We start from the raw sequence: 22978 nt of genomic DNA, 5'->3' as shown, positions 1-22978 counted from the left end.
TGGTGCCCATCACCCTGGCTGAACACTCCTCTGAAGGCTGATGGTTGGACTGTGTCAGAGCAGAGATGCCCACACCCCGTGATGCTTCATGGCAACTCCTCTTCGGTGACTTTACTGGCCCACCTTGCTGTGTGCCCACCTTGAAGCAGGGTTCTGCAACACCCCTGCCTGAGGCCATGCAGGCAGCTGCTGACTAGCAAGTTGTTCTCTTCTTTGTCCAGGTTGCTTCTTGGGGAGGAAGAAGATGGAGGATCCCGTGAAGGTTTGCCTGAATGACACTTGCAGAAAAAAACAACAGGCAATAGTCACCAAACCTCAAAACTTAAAATGCCACAGAGAGGCAGCTATTAGTGGCCAGCAGAGAGCTTATAACCCTGGCTTTTACAGGAGCTGGGCTTTTGACTAACAGGTGAGTGTCTTTTCCAGGAAAGTCTAAAACTTCTTACCATTGCAGCAATAGAAACATCCGTGCTGGGAGATGTTTTCCGAGTTTACTGCTCCTCCTGAAAGTCCTCTCTTGCCTTGACTGATGCAAGAGTAGAACCATTTAATGAGCCCCCAATATGTACCACATGTTACTTTCAGTCTTTGCAACCACTCAGTGTGGTGTCACTCTCCTCCCACTCCCATTATACAGATGATAAAACCGAAGCACAGTAGCTTGCCCGGGGTTACAGAGCTAGAAGGAGGCAAAGCTGGGATTCCAACTCAGTTCTAACACTCAAGCTGCGGTTTTTTCCAGGACCCACATTTCCTGTTCAATAGTAACAGAGCTTCTAAGAGATCTAATGAGTTTTCATTCGTTAAACCTGAATTTTTAAGAAATGTAGACAGGGGGATTAAGAAATGTGCAGTTTAATCAGCATTGGTACAAGTATGTAGCTAGTCTCACATGGACAGAAAATAAGACACTAAACAGACCATGGCTGGACCAGCAAGGGGCCACGAGGAAAAATGAAACAGGATAAAGAAGGGGCCCTCACCCCTCCTGTCATGGTCTCCATCAGCGCACTAGAGACTAGTAGTATAGGAGATGGCTGTATATATTTCTGCTTATGATAACTACACATAAAGTGATACTAACCATCATATATATTCAGTTCTTCTCAACTAACCATTTTGATGACCTTTGAAACTCTTGCAAATACTAAAGGAAAGGCGCCCATGTAATATTTAGAATTAATCCTGATGCATATGACCAAGGTGTCTCAATGTTGGCACTGTTGACATTTTGAGATGGATGATGTTTTTGTGTGGGGTTGTCCTGGCCATTGTAGGACAAGTTGTTTCTAGATGAGCTGATTTTCCCCTCAAAGGTACCTACTACATTTTAGTCTCAGTACTAAAATAAGTGGCAGGGGGTATTGTGTGTGGAAAATATAATACCTTCAGGAAGTACAATTATCTCCTTCTCCTTCTTCCGCTTCCTCTTCCTTTCCTCTCTTCTTTTTAGGTCTTATTGAAGCAAAATTTCTTGATATCCAGTAAAATTATCTTTTTGCAAAGATGTAGTTATGGTTAGCACTTTTTCACATTTCATCATCCACAAATGATGGGTTGCTCTGTGCCAAAGATGAATTATTTGGTGTTCTCTAACCTACAATGAAATTTAAATATTTTTTTTGTGAAGCAAGGTGAGTGAAATAGGAGGAGAAGGGTGGGTGAGTAAGATTAGGAATCTTTAAAAGAGTAATTACTGTCTTAAAAACCTTACTCACCTTTTGAGAATGGGCCTACTTTGATCATAACAATTATCCAGGCCAGCCATTGTGAAATAGTTTATGTGTAACAAACATGGCTTTTTTGTTTTGTTTATAAATACAATGCCCCATAATTTATAACAACAATAGCTAAAAATTCATAATAAAGGAATTGAATAACAAACAGCCTCCAATTTCAGGATGAAGGAAATTGATTTTCAATAAGGGATTAGCTTGTTGCTCATTCCTTTCCATCTTCCTGGGCCACCCCTCATACCAATTGCTCAAAACATCTTTTATGTCCCTCTTTCTTTATTCTGCCCTCATTTCAAGCTAACTACCTGAAATCATAATCCAGTGAGATTTGCTTTAAACCCATGGTTGGCAAACTGTGGCTCGCGAGCCACATGCGGCTCTTTGGCCCCTTGAGTGTGGCTCTTTCACAAAATACCACGGCCTGGGAGAGTCTATTTTGAAGTGGCGTTAGAAGAAGTTTAAGTTTAAAAAATTTGGCTCTCAAAAGAAATTTCAGTCATTGTACTGTTGATATTTGGCTCTGTTGACTAATGAGTTTGCTGACCACTGCTTTAAACTAATGAAAGAGAGTGAATACCAGAAACAGGATTAGCCATGTGGTGATTCCTATTACTCATCAGGTACATTACACTATATTCTCTCCGTTTTTGTGCTTGTTTGGAGATGTCCATTATAAAATGTTGTGTTTCTGTAGCCATACTCCCATGAGGAGATTGATTCTACTGGACTCAGCTATCACCTTTCCCATCCCAACACACTGTTAGCATCCATACTTCCCCCCATAGGATCTGACAGGGAAACAATGATACTGCTACGAAAAAAAGCTCACCGTTTCACAGGTATTGTGGATCCCATTAAGTTATGTCTCCTGAGGCACTTGCTGTAAAGGCACCCTTTCTCATACGAACATCTTTCAGAGAGAGATTCTCGTACCCACATCTTTAACCTCACATCCTGTTGACTTCTGACCATTTCCTTTATTCACTCAAGCTTCCCCGTCTTAATAAAGGCCTTCACTTGACTAAGCAGACCTTTTGTGCTTCCACATGAAATTGAGCATATCTATATTTTTTAAAAATCCATATAAGCTAAAAGTTGGCTTTAAAAACAAAATTAAAAGAGGTTACATTTGTTTTTTAAAATATATATTTTTATTGATTTCAGAGAGGAAGGGAGAGGGAGAGGCAGAGAGAGAGAGAGAGAAACATCAATGATGAGAGAGAATCATCAATGATGAGAGAGAATCATCAATGATGAGAGAGAATCATCAATGATGAGAGAGAATCATCAATGATGAGAGAGAATCATTGATTGGCTGCCTCCTGCTCCTCCCCCACCCCTTACTGGGGATCAAGCCCGCAACCCAGGAATATGTCCTTGACAGGAATCAAGCCAAGACCCTTACGTCCGAAGAGCAGACCAACACTCGTTCCTCAGAGCCAATCCAGGTAGGGCTGTTTGTTTTTACTTAAAATGACAGTGGTGCATCTCAGAAGCATATGGAATACTATACAATACAAAAAGATTTGCTAATTTAGTAGTACTGACATCAGAGAATACTTAGTTTGGAAGGGAGTAATCATTTCTTTATAAACTCTCATTTGAAGAATGAAGAGGGTGGGGTTCCTGAGGATAAACACAACTTGGCTTAAATTGACCCAGCAGGTTACCCTCTGAGCTAAGGTGAACACCCCAATGTCTTCTGGCTACTGCTCTTCTATCATACAGTCCTGGGGTCCTTGTTCAGTATAAGCAAATCAAATTCCAAGTATAATGCAAGTGCAGGGAGAAATCCTTTCTACATCTTTTGCATTTTGTACCATGTACACTGAAGTTAAGAAGTAACTGCATTTGTTCCTACCAATTGATTCAAATAAAAAGGAAGTCTTAAGTGCTTCACTGGCATACCAGAGGTCTTTTGGGGAACAGGTGTGTCAGAGAAGAGGGGCTGTGTGGAGGTGGTATCAATACCTGGGAAGAGTCCCGGAAAGAGGCCCTCCCCTTCACAAGGCTGTGAGGTGTAGCAGAAACGGCAAAGGCTCTGAAATCACACTGGAATTCAAATCCCTGTGTAGCCACTACCTGTTATTTACAACTAGGGGCCCAGTGCACGAATTCATGAACCTTGGAAGGAACTGTGGGCGGTGAGGCTGCGGTAGGCATAGGGGCTGGTCTCAGCCCATCCTCCAAGCCCCTGCCCGGCCCTTCCTGCCACAGTCCCTGGTCCACTGACTGCCTGAAGCCCCATTCCTGCCGCCACTGCCACACGCTGATGGCGCCAGCCCCGCTCACATCCGCTGAAAGAGAGGATCGATTGGGGCTGGCGCAAGCAGCGGGTGTGAGCAGCAGCTGCTGCCCCAATCACCCCTCAGGAGCAGGGGGAGGTGGAGAATCCCTCAGGGGCAATTGGGGCCAGCAGCGAGCGATCGGGGCAAGCACGGGGTGCCAGCAGTGGGTGTGAGCGGTGGCTCCAGCGCTGGTGGCAGGCGTGAGCGGGGCCAGTGCTGGCAGCAGATGCAAGTGCTGGATGGAACCACAGCATGCAGGAGCAAAGAATTTTCAGTAACCACCAGAGGCTCACCCTGATGATAGCAACTGGCACCCTGCCTTGGTCTGGTGCCCCTGCTCTCTTGCTCCACTGTCCTGCCGACGCCCGCCATGTTCCGCACACGTCCCTGGTGGTCAGCGCATGTCATAGTGACCGGTTGTCCCACCATTAGGTCTAGTTACATATTAGCCTTTTATTATATAGGATTACAGTAATACGCCCTTATCCAGGGTTTTGATTTTCCTTTCTGGTTTCAGTTACCAGTGCCAAACGCAGCCTGAAAATATTAAATGGAAAACTGCAGAAAAAAATTCATGTTTTAAAATGTGTGCGCCATTCCGAGCAGCATGATGAACCCTCCCTCCGCCCCCTCCGGATGTGACTCATCCTCTGGTCTGGAGTATTCACCCTGTATTCCCGACCTGCCCTAGTCATTTAGTAGCCATTTCGGTTATCAGTTCAACTATCTCGAGTACTTAGTTTTCAAGTAAACTTTACTTAATAATGGCCCAAAGCACAAGAGTAAACTTTACTGTATGTATGCATAGGAAAAAAACACCATATATAGGGTTCTGTACTATCTGTGCCTTCAGGCATCCTCGGAGTGGGGGTAGGGGCAGGGGATGGGTGGGGGTTGGGGCTTGGAATGTATCTCCCACATAAGTGCGGATACCCGAGGATTACTGTACTGGATCTCAGTTGTCTCATGTGTATAAAACGCGGCAACGAGGACTGTTCTTTGGACTCCAGATCACAGTGCTTGGCATAAAGCAGGTGCTCGAAAAAGAGCAAGTTATTGAGACCACCGGAGAGCCCAGGGTATGCGCAGGCCAAAGAGAGCAGTATGGTCTGGGGCGGGTGACAAGTTCCTCCTTCAGAGAGACCGCTAGGCACACCCCCCTCTGCTAGCCTCATTTAATCTCTGCTCCGCCAGCTCCAAGCTCTCCGCGAACCGCTGACTCAGGGTAACGGGAACGGCGTGACGACTGGGAAATGACCATTTTTTCCCTCCTTGCCCGGGGTCCCGAAAACCGACGAGTCAGAAATGGCTGCTGCAGCAGAGCGAGCCAGGGGGTCAGGATTGGCCAACCCAGACTTTGCCCCCAAGCAGCCTTCCTGGAATTGACCTCTAGCCCGGAGCCCGCACAAAGTGCTGAGTCACGCGGAGGCGGCGCCACGCGCCCGGAGGCGGGCCCGGGCCGTCACGTGGCTGGGGCTGTATCACAACAACCGCGCGGCGTGCAGCGCCCGCGCTTCCTCCCGCGACCGAGCCGCTCTCCGAGCATGCTCAGCTCGGCCGCGCGGCTGCGGGAGGACCCAGCGCCCTGCTCCGCCCTCCGGGTTTTCCCGGCGGCCGCCCTGGGTGCTAGGAGCCCGGGATGCGCTGTCTGAACCGCCGCTCTCGGGGTTGGTTCCGGCCGTAGGAATCTTGTAACACCCCCCCCCCCACCGCGAAGAAATCACCAGGAATCTCCCTGGAGAAGAGCTGATTCTGCAATATACGAGCTCCTTCTTTTCTCCTTAAGGCTCGTTGAAGCCCTAAGCATGTCAAACTCGCAGCACGTCCAACTTGTTTGCTTTGCGGGGCTGTCTGCTGAAAACCCACTCCCTGGTCCTGGTTGCAATCTGCAGAATGAATTCCAGAAGTAAACCTAAAAATGCAAAACGCTGTCCAACAAAGGGAAATGACTGTTGTGGAATATGACTTCCGTTGATCTGTGGTGGATTTCTTTACCCCCTGTAACAGTAGTTGGCAAAGGCACTGTAGAGACCATGGTTTAAATTGTGAATAACTGGCAGGTGGTGCCGCCACGCTGCACCCAACTGGGGATTGTCCAGAGCCCAGGAGCTCCCTCTTGGGGTGCTAGTTTGGAGTTTGGGGGCCCTCCTGTGAGAATCAACCGGAATCTGAGACTGACTCAAATGATAGTATTAACTCTCACTACATTCAGTATCATGAGCATTAGCTAGACTAGAAAGAACTATGGCTCTTCCTGACCACACACCCCCTTCACTGTTTCCTTTTTAAAACGAAACTGACGCTTTCCCAAGAGACCAGCTTCACCATATTGTGAGGAAATGAAGCAGGTGTAGATAGAGGAAAGTGTGTGCTTTGCAAAGTGTAAAAGTCTACACCTGTGCTGCCTTAATTAAGTGGAATGCAAGCCACATATGTAATCTAAAATGTTCCATTAGCTACCTTTAAACACTAAAAAGAAACAAGTGAATTAATTTAAATTATTTTATCTTGACATATCCAAAATACTACTATAGCAATATATTTAATGTAAAGTTATTAATAAGATATTTGCATTTTTGGGGTACTAAGTTTTTGAATTGGGTGTGTGTATTATACCCACATCACACCTCCCAGGCCACTAAATTTTCATTGGAAATTCTTGATCTGTGTTTCATAAAATGAACAGATGAAAAAGTGGATTTACATTCCCCACCTCTTCCAGATTTACTTAAAAGTTTTCCAGCAACCACATGAAATATCAATTTTGAAATTTATATTTAAGTGGGCTTAAATAAAACTAAAATTCGGTTTCTCAGTCAACTTAGCCATATTTCAAATACTGTAGCCACAGATGGTGGATGGTTGTGTTGAACAATGCAGATCTATGCAAATATGGGGTGAGATTGTGAGAAAAACAAAATGATCCTTTGGATGCCTCCTCACCTGTATTCAAAACAATGACCAACCCTGTCTCCCACCCTAGCCCCCACACTTACCTGCCTTCCACAGGAAGCAAACATTTATGCAAAGCACTTTTCTAGAATTAAAGATACAAAGGCATAAATTATCCCAGAGGAAGTCACTATTTAATGTGGAGATATTTTTAAAACGATTCTATTATAATGTAGAAATCGAGGCCTGTTCAAATGTAACCAAAATACAGGGAGGAGTAACTGCAACTCCAAGAACAGGAATGTGTCAGGTGGAGAATTCTAAGCAGAAAGACACAACAGAAAGCCAGGACCACACAGGTCTGGAGAGATTGGTGGGGAGGGTACGGGGAAGAGTAGCGCAGTAGGTGGGGATGTTTGAGTCAGCTGGGGGTAAATTAGAATGAGACTTGGTTTTTATCCAGGCTATACCTCCGGGATTGAAACACCATCCCCTGAGCTTCAAACACTGCCACACTCCACCCCCCCACCCATACATACACATAACCTACTGTGGAAATTACAGCCAGACCTTGGGTATCCATGTCCCCAAGGCACATCCAATATGAAGGATATGAGAGAAGAGACTCCTATCATATATCCACTTAGCAGCTAATAAGTGCTTACTAAATGTTAACTTTGTAGTGTGAGGGAAGTGGGCACAGTAAGTACACACGTTCTGGCCTCAGTACATGTATGATCTAGTTGCTGTCACTTTTTCCCTGACCTGTCATGTCATTGCTCTGTCAACACATTTATTGAACAACTACTTTGTGGTGAGGTGCCTCATAGCTTCCCTTTCTTGCCAGGTAGGGCCAACCCCAGCTGTTTCTTATATCTTCTACCCCTAGGCGTAAACTCACATGAACATTATTGTAATCACTTACTGGATGACTCTTGGGCTAGGACCAGGTATATATTTTTGGAGGTGATTCCTTCAAATGACCCAGCTAGGGATATTGACAAAGTCCCTTTTGAAAGATGAGACAGAGGGCGGAAAACCAGGACTACAGGCTTTATTAGAGAAGGACCCTGCCGGGCTGCCTTGCAAAGGAAGAGAGCACACGTGCAGGAGTGAATACGCCTTTTGAGGGGAGGAATGGGGAGGGATGGGGCTTAGGGTACTCGGCACGCGCTAATTGGTGGTTTCATATAAGGCACATGATTAGGCACTTAGGGACTTAGGGTTTTGGCAGGTGCTGATTGGTGGTTCAATGTACAGTCCATATAAGGTGTCTGGTTAGGTGCTCAGGAATGTCCAGGCCGCAGGTGCAGTTTACATCACATTCCATCCATCAGTTGGGGGAAGGGAGGATCTATCACCTTTTGTTGTAATAAATGGTGTCTGTGTCATCCAGAGAATGTATGTCATCAAATAATTAGAGAATACACACATACTTGTAATATACACACGTGTCTAAAAACTTGTAGACAAATTGATTCTTCTTAATAACCCGACCACTTATTGACCATTAACTCTATGCACCTGTGCATTGTGCACATTCTTACAACAGGCAAAAAAGACAGAGTTAATATAATTTTGTACAGGTATGAAAAGAACTTGCGCAAGGTCTCACAGGTAGTAAATGGCGGACACTAAAACTGAACATGTGTTTCATCTGCCTCCCAAGTTAATATTTTTCTTGCCATACCCTGCTGTTCTCACTCTGCTTTTATAAGGGGGAAGCCCCTCTCACCTAAAAAATAATCCGGTGAGTCCTTCATTAATTCAAATACTCAACTTTATTCCCCAAACCAGAGTCGATATCTTTGGGTAAGAGAAAAACTGACTTTTCTACATTTCGCTTTTGCTTACAGCCAGGCCGACCACACTGCCCGCCCGCGGTGAGCGCCTTCCCTCTGACTCCGCCCTAACCACGCCCGCGCACGCCCCCTCCCTGCAGCCCACTTTGGTCTCTTCCGGCGCTGGGCCACGCCCCTCCTCTGACCCGCCCCGTCCTCCGGCCACGCCCCTTTCACCGCCCCCGCCCCCTCCCGTAGTTTATAAGATCCGGAGCGACGGATCGCTCCCAGGAAGGGCGGGCGCGCGGATGGGAGCACTGGGCATGCTCCGCGGCGGCGCAGGTTTTGGTCACAAGTAGGAAGGAGCCCGTGCAGGGCACAGGCAAAGAGAAGCGGGAGCCGCTGCGGCCCCGCCGCCTCGGAGCGGGAGCGGGCGCTGGAGCGGGCGAGGGGCGAGGCTGCCGGGCCGAGAGCCGCCCAGCCTGCCCTCACGTCCTCTGTCTCTCAGCCCGCGAGGTGCGCCGGACCTCTGGGCCGGTCACCGGGCGGTGAGTACCGCGTGTGGGGGAGCCGGAACGGACCGGACCCTCCCTCAGCCGACTGCGGCCCGAGGGCGCCCCCCCGGGGCGGAGCAGCCGGCGCCGCTGCTGCCTCCTGCGGGCAGCTGAGTGTCCGGCTCGCACCCCGCGCCGGGAGCTTGCGGCCGCCGTCAGCGCCCAAGAGCAGGAGGAGGGGGCGGCCATGGGGCTGCTGTCCCAAGGCTCGCCGCTGAGCTGGGAGGAGACCAAGCGCCACGCCGACCACGTGCGGCGGCACGGGATCCTCCAGTTTCTGCACATCTACCACGCCGTCAAGGACCGACACAAGGACGTGCTCAAGTGGGGCGATGAGGTGAGCGCCCGCGACCCCCGTCCTCCCTGGACCGCCCTGTCAGGTCACTCTGCGCCGCCTTTGTTCCGCGAGGCCCTACCTGCGACCCTGGCCCCGGCCCCGGCCCCAGGACCCCATGGCTGTCTGCGCCCTGCACTGCGCCCCGGGGTCCCCGGGCGCCTCCCTGCCCCGGGTCGCCGTCCCTGCCCTCCCACTGGGCGTCCAGGATGGTCTGGGGCGTGGGGCCCTGCTCTGAGCCTTCCGGCCGGACTGTGCTCACCCGTTCATTCATTCATTGCTTCACTCACGTGGGTTTCCTCCTCCTTTAAGCAAATGTGGATTGGGCACTGGGCGGGTTCCACCCTGAAAAAGCGTAACATTTGGTGCTTCGGGGAGTTTTCAGTCTCTGATACTTCTCTGCCGGCCGCCTTTCGCGATCTCATCTCAAAATGCACTTCTATTAACGTGAAAGGAAAGTTATCCTAGGAAGGAAGGAAGGCAGGCAGGCCCGTCGTTACTAGGAATCGGGTCTAAAGGATGTTCCTTCTGCCCCAAACCCCCTCTTTCCAGTTATCTTTTAAACCTCCAACTCCTCATCAGTCCCCCCTTTTCCTCCCCCCCCTCCCCCCCCTCTCTCTCTCTCTCTCTCTCTCACACACACACACACACACACACACACACACACACACAATTGGGATTTGTTAGTACCTTTCCATGGCCTAAATCCAGCATCTTAAACTTTACAAATCAGTGCTTCAGCATATGTTCTGCCTGGAGGTGAAAATGCCTCTGGGTTCTCAGTATGTTGAACCTTTGTTTAATTGGAATGATCTGGAAAGCATTGCCTCCGGTTAGAGTTACTCCTTTCTGCCAAAGCATTTTGTGCTCTCCTTCCCGTTTTAAAAAAGCACAGGTATATACAGTTAAGATAATTAAATGACTCCTCGAAGAACCCATTTATTTATATTTTTTGTGTTTTTATCATTCGCCTTCTATGGCGTGGTCAGGTGTAAGTGACTCATCTTCTAGACTTTGCTGTCACTCTTGGCCTAAGTGTCAAGGTGCTGCTTCACCAATGCAGACTCTCTCCCGGAAAAAGTTAGCTTTCCTGTTTCTAAGATGGGAACATAATTCTTCTTGCATTTGAAGGAGTAGTGCTGTTTTAAGTTAGAAAAGTATAATGACCAGTAATTCACATTTCTACTATGTTGTACGTTTTTTTCGTCACAAAAGGGGTACAGTATATGTTTGGTGATAATTCTTCAATTTTAGTCAAAAGTTAATTGTTTCTTTACAGCATCTGGAATTTTATACGTTCATTTGTGTATTGTGTGTATTTTATGCTCTATCTACTCTGCCCCTTGAATTTTTTTCTCTCCAGGACTTTTATAAAAATGGAATACTATGAAGAATATTGATTTTTCATGCATAGTAAAGAATATGTCAAACTTTTGAGTTATTATTTGAGGTAGTGTGTATTGGGTCACATTTAGGTTATTTCTCACCGTGGTTTCAGTTAAAGGAGTTTGAAAGCCAGATTTATTGTGGAAGGCTTACTGGATGAGATGAGGCTTTAAAACAGAGCAGTGGAGTAATTACTCCAGTGTTAGCTCTAATCCTCACCCGTAGTAGGAATTCACAACCACATTTGCTGAATAGAAGTCTTCAGGCAGGGGCACACAGCAAGCAAGTTTGTTTTTATACAGACGCCTCGGGCAATAATTGAGAAACTGGCTGGGCCGATAAGAGTAGAGAAGGGCGTGGTGGGTAGTATGGCCCCTGAGATGAAGAGTGGCCTTGGCAGACAGAAAATGGTGTTTGGGAGGCGATATGTTGGACAGTGTTAACGTGAAACCAAAATATTGCTCTTCACGGGAAGTTTTGGTGGTGTCCTTACCAGATCATGGACTTGGATTAAAGAAGAAGAAAGAAGTGCCTTGAAACGGTGGCAGGAGAAATGCTCAGCCCTGGTTACTAGGACACTGTTTGTCTCTGCTAGTATTTAATCAGAAAGGACCCTGGATCTGGAGTTTCACTAGTGTATTCCAAGGCCTGCCAAACTGCCTGCCTGTGGGATTCTGAGCCTCAGCTTCCTCATTTGGCAAGTGAGGGAGTTGGACATTCTTTCCTTGCCAGCTTTTACAGTTTGAATAAATTTTAAAATAATGTACATCTTTCAAACTAGAATGTTAGTCTTTGAAACTCGGAGATAATCTTTAGATTGCCGAGTAAAGAGAAGGCTGTCACCAATTGCCATGGTAAAAATGGGTTGTATAATAAAGGGGTGTGTATGCTGGCTTATTGGAACTAAAGAAGTGGGAACCTTGTAGATAGGTAGATTCCAAGATCAGCTTACAGATGCATGCATATATATATATATATATATATATATATATATATATATATATTTTTACCTTTAGTGTGACAGGTGCTGACCCTTGCCACCATTTATTATGCTGTCTCTGTTGGAAATAGAAGTTCTAACTCCTAGGTGCCAGGAACTCATAGGTTCATTTGCCTCAGGATGGGGTGGGGGTGAAGGGGAGAAGAGGGATATCCCTGGGTGCTCTATTGCTGCTAAACATTGTATGTATGCAAAAAAGTGTGCACTTCTCTCTTCACAGCTCACACACAACTTTTCAGGTACAGATTTTGTTTATAACTTGAGTCTGCACATTAAAAGACAAACCTATGAAGTCTATGGTGCAAATGTGGCAGTAGATACAACTTTTGAGTTTTCCCTGATAATCACTCTAGTGTTAGCTACCTGCCAGCCCTTAGCCGCTATTTAGAGGCAGAGGCATTATCAGAACTGAAATCTGTCTGACTCCAGGTCCATTTCTTAAACACATTATACCGGTTTTGGATTATTTACAATGTATGAGATTTCATCAAATCTCCATTTACAGAGTTCAAACTCGACAGGTTGCAGAGGTGTCAGAACACAACATTTAAAAGCAAACATAATTTTTCTTAAATGTTTTAATCCAATGTTGTGTGGCTCTCAAAGGCAAGAAGGTAAACTGTCCTCTAACTAGAAAAGTCCATGTGAGCTTTGAGAGGAAAATATATGGTATGTCTTTAATATTTGACTCACATGTATAAAACTAATAAAACAGGTGGTGGGATTTAAGGGTTGGTATATCATCTGTTGATTTTGAACTACAAGTTTGCCTGTGTAGGTGTGATTGTGTAAGAGTGCTTAAGTGACTATTTAGAAAAAGCATTGCTTGTCAGGTAATAAGATTATAATCCTATAACAAAAGTAACATAATCCTCAGCTATAAATCAGGAATAGACAAAAACATAGTCATTTTAGTCTAATGGAAGGTTTTGTGTAGCAATTACTTAATCTCGCTTAACCTCATATTCGTCATCTGTAAAATGGGGACAATAATACCTTCCTGGTAGGGTTATTAAGGTTAAATGAGATAATGTTGATGAAATAATTTACAAATGAGAGCCTAGCCTTTTAATTAAAGACTCATAAATGGTAACTTAAAATGTTTCCTTAAAAAATTTTAATATCCAGTATATCTCATTTAAATTAGAGTGGTCATTGGGGAATGAGGCATTCCATGTATGTGGGTTTTTAAACTAATGAAATGAAATTTACCTGCTTAGATATAGTTATATTCCATTAGCTTAGTAACTTTTGGTGATATTTCCAAATTGCATTTAAAAAGTAAGTCATTGTGAAGATTTTAGGTTTGTGGCACATTAAATAAAGTTGTTGCATCTTACTCTTTCTCAGCTGTCACTGTGGATATTAGTTTAATATCATTAACTTGTGACTAATAGCATAGTGATGAAATGAAGGAAAAAAGAGTGAAACATGGTTGGAGCCTTCTGGTGATTTTTTTTTTTTTTATCTCCAAAATTACCTTTTATACCAAGAGGTTAATTTTTGAAGGTTAGGAAACTAGATAACTGATCCTTATGTTTATATTAGGGATCGAGGCTGAGAATTTAAAGCTTAAATATGAGCTTGACTACTGCTTCTGGGGTAAATCTTATTTTTTTGCTGTTCATTTTGTGTTACTTTTGCATGGGCTTGCTTTTTAAATCCATTTCATTGAGTTGTAATTTACATACAATGACTTTTAAACAAGTATATGTAACCAGATATTTGCCAACACAGTCAAAATTAAAAATATAAAACACAAACACTTGTAATATATTACACTTCCATCACCCTCCAGAAGATCCTATGTTCCTTTGCAGGGGTGTGAGTGTGTGTGTGCGTGTGTGTGTGTGTGTGTGTGTGTGTGTGTGTGTGTGAAGCTGCCCTAAGAATGTCTGGCTCGTAATTAGATGAGGAGAAGGAAGGCATTCTAGGCAAAAGAACAATGTAATGAAGGTGAGAAATAGCATTGGCATGTGACGGTTATGTGCACTTAGGTGTTGTAAATGCAGTAAATAGGTCTGATCAGTTTGTAGAGGTCGATGTATGGCTCTGGATAAGTAGAGGTTTCACTGTAGTTTAAAGGCATGAGGAAAATAGAATGGAAGAAAAAGATTTAATACTTCTGTACAGCTGGCTCCTCTAGAAAAACGTTTCTGTGCTTCTGGACCAGTTACTATATCCCCACCATATCACTGTCGAATATCTCTGTGAAGAGGAATGCCTAGAATATGACTTCTAATACTACTGATAGTAATGTCTAGAAGTGGTATTAGCAAATGTACTTGCTAGTATTCTATGTGTAGCTTCATTTCAAGGTGTAAATTTAGGTAAAGTTTAAGATCCCATATCTCGAGAAAAGATATCAGAATATTAATTGAACTTTTAACATCAGAATTTGTGTTTCTGAACATTTTTAGATACTCAAGTCATCTGAATGTATTGTTAAACTTAAACTAAATATGGGGCATTTACTGATGTTGCTGGTGTTATTGGATGGACCATATCCTAATGAGCTTGCTAATTAATATTCTCTGTTTATGGTTTAGCCAAGTTGTGTGTTTTTTAATCCTCACCTGAGGATATTTTTTCCATTGATGTGTGTGTGTGTGTGTGAGTGTGTGAGAGAGAGAGAGAGAGAGAAGAGAGAGAGAGAGAATGAGAATGTAGGGGAAGGAGGAGGGCAAAGAGAGAGAGAGAGAGAAACATTGATGTGAGAGAGACACATTGATTGGTTGCCTCCTGTTCATACCCCAACAAGGCTGGGGATTGAGCCTGCAGCTGAGGTAGGTGCCCTTGACTGGGAATCGAACCCATGACCCTTCAATCTGTGGGCTGAGGCTCTAACCACTGAGAAAAACTGGCCAGGGCTAACCAAGTTCATTTTTCAATATTGTAACAGCTTTAGATATAATTGACATATAGTAAACTTCATATGTATAAAGTGCACCGTTTGATAAATTTTGATATATGTATACACCTGTGCAACCATCACTACAATCCAAATACCGAACATATTCATCACCTCCAAAATGTATTTGTGCCTCTTTGCAATTTTTCCCTTCCCCAAGGGATCTTCTTTATATTACTGTAGCTTAGTTCTGATTTCCTAGAGTTTTATATCTAGGAAATCATACAGACCAAAAATCTTGTACTTTTTTGGTCTCACTTTTAAGCTCTGTATATGTATTTTGAGATTCATTTATGTTGTTGCATGTGTTAGTAGTTCATTTGTCTTAACCGTTGAGTAGTATTCCATTGTATGGATATACTATAATTTGCTTATTCACTATTTGGATTATTTCCAAATTTTAGCTATTACAATAACACAAAACATTCATGAACATAAACAGAAGTTTTTGTATGGACTTATGCTTAAGTCTTTATTATTTTCTAGGAATGATGTGTTTTAGCTTTTCAAAGAAACAACCAAACGTGCTTTTGTATCTATGTTCTCGTAGTCTATTTTCATTCTCTTAACTGTCTTTTGAAGAACAGAAATTGTTCATATTGATGAAGTCCAATTCGTTCCTTTATAGATTATGCTTTTGGTGTGGTATCTTGCTTTAATCACAGGTTACAAAGATTTTCTACTATTTTTTTTCCCCATAAGTTTTATAATCTTATGTTTTTACAGTTAGGTCTATGATCCATTTTGAGTTAATTTTTGTATATGGTACAAGGTATGGATTTTTGGTTTGGTTGTTTTTTTTGCATATTACCCCAGCACCATTTGTTGAAAAGACTGCCTTTTCTCCACTGTCGAAAGCATGCACAGCCTTTGCACCATTAACTAATATCAGTTGTCAACGTATGTGCAGTTTATTTCTGGATTTTTTTTGTACTGTTTCATTGGTCTGTTTATCCTTATGGCAGAACCACACTTCTTATTGCTATAATTTTATAATAAGTCATGTGATAAGATAATATTAGCTCTACAACTTTGTTCTTTTTGAACTTGTCTTGACTCTTCTGGGTCCTTTGAATTTACACATAAATTTTAGAACCAGTTTGGCAATTTCTACCAAAATCAAACAATACAAACCCTTCTGGGATTTGGACTGGGATTGAATTGAATCTATAGGTCAATTTGGGGGGAAATTGACATCTTCACAATAATGAGTCTTCTAATCCATGAACAAATACATCACTTAATTATTTATGGTTTCTTTAATTTCTTTCATCAATGTTTTGTAGTTTTCAGTGTACAAGTTTACATCTTTGTTAGATTTATCACTGTTTTGTATTCTTTTATTCTATTGTAAGTAATATTACCTTTAAAGTTTTTTTAAAAATATTTCTTTATTAAGAGAGAGAGAGAGAGAGAGAGAGAAAGAAAGAAAGAAACATCAATGATGAGAGAGAATCATTGATTGGCTGCCTCTTGCATGCCCCCTACTGGGGATTGAGCCCGCAACCCGGGCATGTGCCCTTGACCGGAATCGATCCCAGGACCCTTCAGTCCGCAGGTTGATGCTTTATCCACTGAGCCAAACCCGCTAGGGCTAAAGTTTTGATTTCTAGTTCATTGCTAATATAGAGTGGGACAAAAGTAGGCTTACAGTTGTGGTAAGTGAAAGAGTTTATTCTTGTATTATTATTTATTAATGTATTTCCATACGAACAACTGTAAACATACTTTTTGCATATCATGAATATAGAAATAAAATTTTGTATGTTTATCTTGTATCCTCCAACCTTACTAAACTTACTTTTAAAAAAATATATTTTTTTATTGCCCTAACCGGTTTGGCTCAGTGGATATAGCATCAGCCTGCTGACTGAAGGGTCCCAGATTCGATTCCAGTCAAGGGCATGTACCTTGGTTGCGGGCACATCCCCAGTAGGAGGTGTGCAGGAGGCAGCTGATTGATGTTTCTCTCATCAATGTTTCTAACTCTCTATCCTTCTCACTTCCTCTCTGTAAAAAATCAATAAAATATATTAAATATTTTTATTGATTTCAGAGAGGAAGGGAGAGGGAAAGAGAGATTGAAACATCAATGATGAAAGAGAATCATTGATCGGCTTCCTCCTGCATGCCCCCTTCTGGGGATTGAGCCCGAAACACAGTACATGCCCTTAACCAGAATCGAACCTGGGACCCTTCATTCTGCAGGCCGATGCTCTATTCACTGAGCCAAACCAGCTAGGGCTAAACTTACTTTTGAACATGTGCAATATAGTTCTAATCACTGTTTTAATGTATTGGTTAACTCTCATCTTTGTCATTTAAGATCCGGTTCAGTGGATTTTTTTTCTCTTCATTTTGAATATGTTTTCCTGCTTCTTTACATGTCTGATAATCTTTGATTAGATGCTAGACATTATGAATTTTACCTTGTTGGGTATTTGGTATTTATTTACTCCTAAAAGAATTCGTAAGTATTCTTCATTCCTGGAATATAGTTATTTGGAGATAGTTTGTTCAGGTGTTGCTTTTGCAATGTTTTATTTATTTATTTATTTATTTATTTATTTATTTATTTATTTATTATTTTAATCCTCACTGAGGATATTTTTCCATTGATTTTTAGAGAGGGTGGAAGAGAGAGGGAAAGAGAGAGAAATATCGATGTGAGAGAGACACATTGGTTGGTTGCTTCCTGCATGAGCCCCAACCAGGACCAGGGCTGGGGAGGAGCCTGCAATCCAGGTAAATGCCCTTGAGTGCAAACGAACCTGGGACCCTTCCATCCGCAGGCTGACACTCTATCCAATTAGCCAAACCCTTTAGGGCTGCTTTTACAATTTATTAGGCAGATCTGGAGAAGTCTCAGTTTACGATAATTCCCTTCTACTGAGACAAGACCTTCATGAATACTTTCCCCAGTGATCCTAAATTAGGAGTTATTCCATTATGACTTGTGGGAACACTCCCTGCCTCAGCTTTGAATTCTTGCCTCACATGTGTGGGTTAATTCACTAGTGAATCTTTAAGGGGGACCCAGGGTTTTATGAGCAGCTCTTTTCTTTTTGGTAGTTGGTCTTGTGACCTCTAATTGACTTGGTTTCCTCAGACCTTCAGCTCCATCTCTTCAATTCAGGGAGTCCTCCAGGCTGTGTGTGGTTCACCTCCCTGCCCATAATGTAGAGCCTCTTTTTGATCAGTAAGTTGGGGCTATTGTAGGGCTCACTTAATTTGTGCCCTTTCACCCCATATCTCGGGGATCTCTGCCCTTGGTTATCTGATGTCCAGTGTCTTGATAAACTATTCTTATAGCCCTAGCCGGTTTGGCTCAGTGGATAGAGCGTGAACCTGAGGACTGAGGGGTCCCGGGTTCGATTCTGGTCAAGGGCACATGTCCAGGTTGTGGGCTTGTTCCCTAGGGGAGGCAGCTGATCAGTGATTCTTTTCATCATTGATGTTTCTATCTTTCTCTCCCTCTCCCTCTCTGAAATCAATAAAAATATGTTTAAAAAAAGAAAAACTATTCTTATTATATATATTATCACTCTCCCATTCTCTCCTTTCCCTTCCCCCTCCCTCCCTCTCTCACACTCTTTCTCTTCCATTGTTTAGATGGGAGGGTAAAATTGGTTGCTATTACACCATCTTGATCAGAAGTGGAACTCTTTCAGTTTTCCTGTTCTTTCAGCTTTATTACTTTGGCTCTCAACTTTGTCCAAAGGCTGGCTACCCTCGTGGTTATATCTCCAGCAACTAAGATGTAGCCAGATTTTTAAAATCAGATTTTCTTCGCTCTTATGCTGTAATGTTCAACACTTGATATCACTGTTATCATCCTACGGCCAGGTATCATTTTGAATGTTTGCATCTATTTTCTGAATGGACTTTAATTTGAAGATAGGAGTCCAATTCTTCTCAAATGGTTGTGTGATATTAGATATGGAACTTAAATTTTTTTGGACCACAGTTTCCTCATCTATAAGACAAATAAAGGAATTTGTACGTACTACTCTTGTAGGCACTTTATATGCATTGTTTCATGTAAGTCGCCCCAGTGGCTCTCCCCTCAGTGGCTCTATGAGGTAGCTATTCTCCCCATTTTACAAAAGAGAAAAACTGAAACTCGGAAGTTACCAAGATTCAAACCGACTCCAAAGCCTGCACTCCTCTAGTTGCTCCCTTAGGGACCACCTCCCAGATACCTTGAAGGAAAAGAGCTCTGTGACTGTTTATAGGCTGCAACTTGAGGTGAGATTGGAGGTGAAAGGAAAAGAAGAAAGAACAGAGGAAGGGGTGGTGTCAACAAAGAAAGGAGGATTTTGTTTCTGAGTGAAAATATAATTGTCTTACAGCCATAGACGCAGGTTTAAGAAGTTTTCGTTACCAGATGGCTGCCAATGATTCCCTTTTAGTGATTGCCAGTATTCCTTCAAAACTATCATATTGAAGATGATCTGTCAATTTCTCGGGCTGCAGGACAAATGTTAACAGGTTTGGTAATGTGGCCACAGCGTCCCAGCTAATGTGCTGGCAGCAGAGCCCTATGACCAGGCAGCTGTGGACGGGCCCTTTACCTGAAGATCAGGCTGACCTCACCTGGTAGTTAGGCAGACTGTGCCAGCCTCATCCCAGGACAGCAGGTAGCGGGCCAGAATCAGAGCCCCAGTCAGGAGCTTTGACTTACCTCTTTGAGAGTTTGCTCCTTTCACTCGAATCTCAAATATGGCAGTGAAGGAGTTTATGTTACCAAGAGTCTCCATCTTCCAAATCCCATCTGAAGCAGGTCTATTGGTGGCTTCTGCCCTACCATCCAGGAGTAATTCCTGAAGGAGAGCCCCACTGCTGCCCTTAGGAGATGTGATCATGAAAGAGGAACTGCTCAGATTCTTGTGATGGTGGAAGAGCATTAAACGTGGAGGTATTGAATCTCTGTCACGGAGGGAGGTGGGGGCCGGGGCAGAGGTGGGCCCCCTCTGAGCACAGCAGTTACTTTCGAGTTAGAATTCCTCTGTGGTAGCATTTGCTCTGGGTCTCTTTAGAAAGCATTCTCTCTCCCCCCCTCCCCCCCCCCTTCTTCTTTGTCTGGGTTAGTCTACCACCAGTTCCTAAGAACTAAAACTCTGATTTTCTCATAGGCAGTCCCTGAATTTAAGCCAATCTAATTTATAAACATATGTCACAAGGGAACGTGCTTGCTTTCTGGCTTGCTCATCTCTAGTAGTGTATCAGGCCCTGAGCTAGTGTCCCCTGTGGAGGATGTGTGTTCTGTAGCAACAGTCCTGCCTCCGCTAATGTCCTAAGCTTTCTGTACCTGGTAGGAGCCACCATAGAGGTTCTTGATGGACCTTACCCCCTATAGATTCTTGATGCGGCCTCACTCCCTCACACTCCTCTTACCCCACCTCCCGCTGAGCACTCCAGAGCAGTTGATCCAAAGCAGCCTCTATCTGGGGACCAGAATACCCTCTTTGTTGTCAACCACGTTGTAACTGGGACTCTGGTAGGGGAGTATGTTCTTGGAAATGAGCCAAGGAATTCACTTGTCCTTAGAGTTCAGAAGCTCTATACTCAAGTATAGTACAGGTGTTTTGAGGTAAATAAAAACTACTTATATTTAAAATATTGTTTCTTTTTTTAAAAAAAATATTTTATTGATTTTTTTACAGAGAGGAAGGGAGAGGGATAGAGTTAGAAACATCAATGAGAGAGAAACATCCATCAGTTGCCTCCTGCACACTCCTTACCGGGGATGTGCCTGCAACCAAGGTACATGCCCTTGACCGGAATCTAACCTGGGACCCTTGAGTCCGCAGGCCGACGCTCTATCCACTGAGCCAAACCGGTCGGGAAAAATATTGTTTCTTTAGGAGGAGCAGTCTTCTGGTTTAGGTTCAGGTTTCTCAGTTGCAGACTTTCTGCCTTAACTTGGCAGTTGTGGCAAACATCACCATTGATAACTTTATTTGATGTGCTACTTTTTCTGAGGTTCATTTGTGTGAGAAGACTGGTTGGGTCCTGTTAGATTTGGTTCAGAAATAACAAGAGTGCCTTAACCATAAGAAAATGAAAATTTCATATGCTGAAGTGTAGTGGTATGGTTAAAAAAAAAAAAAAAAAAAAAGGTCAGCTAATGTAAATTCTTAGGTCCAGAAATGAAAGTCTCATTCTCTCTGTAGGCCAGGAAACAGCAGATCTACATTCGGAGATTTCCCGAGTGATGAATTCGTATGTCCAGGTACAGTTTCAGGGTTCTGCTCTCTCTCGGGTGTAGTCCAGTGCTGTCCAATACACCTTTTTTGCAGTAATAGAAATGTTTGCACTAGCCATTGTTGGCTAGTGGGACTAGGGAACTGAATTTTAATTAATTTTAACTCTAACTAGCCACATGTGCCTAGTAATGGACAGCATGACTTTTTTCTTCCCTTTAGTGAAAGGTGTCATTGCCCCTCTTATGAGATCCACCACAATTTTCCCAGCAGCTCCCAGTTTCTTTCTCTCTTTTAAAGTCCTAAAGTTTGTCACTTAAGCTTCATGTCACTAATCTTGGCACGTGAAGAACTTGTTTACTCATTGTGGACCAAGAAAATAATTTAAGGAAGTTACTTTACCTAATCGTATAGGAAATTCATTGCTGTTCTGCTCTGTAGGCTGCCCACAAAGATAAGGTCAGAGTGAGGCCACGTTAATTTTGGTTTCAGAAGTGTAAACTTCCTTAGAGTTCACCTGTGTAATTCTGCGGTATGAGATGATATTTCACATTGAGGGGGAAAGCGGAAGTCAAAATACATCATATTATGAAAATTTATATACCTTTAGACTACGCTGCTAAAACATTTCTTTGGGGGACGTAGCACAGTTTAATTTGACATATCAACAGCTACCAGTTTAAAACATCATGTACACAACTATACAGAAGCACATTGCAATTTCTGCTTCATACTTGTTTCCCCCAAATGCTCAAATATTACCACATAAAACAGTGGTTTTGATATTTAGTAATAACATCTTTAGACGTATCTAATCCGGGAGTTTGCCTTAAACCGAATTCTGAGCCATATCAAACTTTATTACATCTATATTAGAATTTCTTACTGAATTTTGACCACTATTTTAAGCTCAGCTGCTCTTTTGGTCCTGTCATTCAGGTCTTCCCTATTTAAGTATAGGTGATTTTTTTTTAAGTGTCAACTATGGCTAGTGCCTTTTTGGGTCTTCCAAGTTTGGGTATCGTGCTAGATATGGAAAAGGGTGCCATCCAACTAGATGGTTGAGAGTGCTCAAAAATATTAGTCATTGATATTTTGCCACATGAGGAAATAACCTTCTGGACAGAAATTATGGTTACTAGCTTTAAACAGTTTATAATCTAGAGAAGGACTATTGTGGCATGATCTCTGTGGTATGGGGCCAGTTTATCTGCATCTCTGACCAGCCAGACAGGTGGTTCTGCTGCAGTCAGAATGGTGGTCAGGGAAATCCCGTGGGAGGTTGTGTTTACATTGAAGCATCAGCAGACCCTCTCCTTTGGGGCAGTCCCCTTCCTCCCAGAAGCCTCTGATCTCCCGGACGGGAGCATATTCTCCTGTTAGATGTGCCCATCTCCAGCACTCACTCAGGTCGTTAGCTCTGTAGTGTTGGTTGTGGCTCCAGCCACAGTGTAAGCTCGAGAACAGGAACCACACCTGCCTGGCTCCTCACAGTATTCCCAGCACAGGACTTTCCTGAGTGGATGAAAGGACCAAGCAGCTGGGAGGTTAAGGGAGTCGGGGGTGGCAGAGGGGGCAGCAAGATGCTGTTTGGGCACTGATTTGGTCATCAACTCTCACTAGAGCCTTAACCCTCAAAGGGCTCTGGGTTTCTTTTTGGAGTTAGTGTAAGGAGAAACCTGGGCCTCTGAGAAGCAGCAGGTAGTTGTAGGAGTCAGGACTGGCTTGGGCCCGGGGAGAGAGCCAACAGTGAGTAGAGGAGCTGGCCCCCAACCCTGAGTTTTGAATTTCAGTAGGGTGGCTTGAGACAAAGGAATTTTCTCAAAGTATAACCTCCCTAAATAGGGACGTGCCTGTAACTGCTTCTGAGTCTTAAAGAAGTAGATTGTT

At 43.5% G+C, this 22978-nt stretch overlaps 1 protein-coding gene across 2 annotated transcripts in view; it reads left to right on the top strand.

The window, feature by feature from the left end:
* The first annotated feature begins 9008 nt into the window (after positions 1-9008).
* The window catches only part of GCLC (glutamate-cysteine ligase catalytic subunit), a 40386-nt gene continuing 26416 nt past the window's right edge, over positions 9009-22978 (top strand). For both annotated transcript variants that reach the window (XM_008142055.3, XM_028142870.2), the window contains exon 1: positions 9009-9588. In XM_008142055.3, coding sequence (XP_008140277.1) covers positions 9439-9588 — 150 coding nt within the window. In that variant the 5' untranslated portion in view covers positions 9009-9438. The remainder of the gene's footprint in view (positions 9589-22978) is intronic.

The sequence above is a fragment of the Eptesicus fuscus genome, chromosome 10 (genome assembly GCF_027574615.1).
Source record: "Eptesicus fuscus isolate TK198812 chromosome 10, DD_ASM_mEF_20220401, whole genome shotgun sequence".
Taxonomy (NCBI): domain Eukaryota; kingdom Metazoa; phylum Chordata; class Mammalia; order Chiroptera; family Vespertilionidae; genus Eptesicus; species Eptesicus fuscus.
Note: the sequence above shows the minus strand (reverse complement) of the source record. Positions and strands in the feature narration are given on the sequence as shown.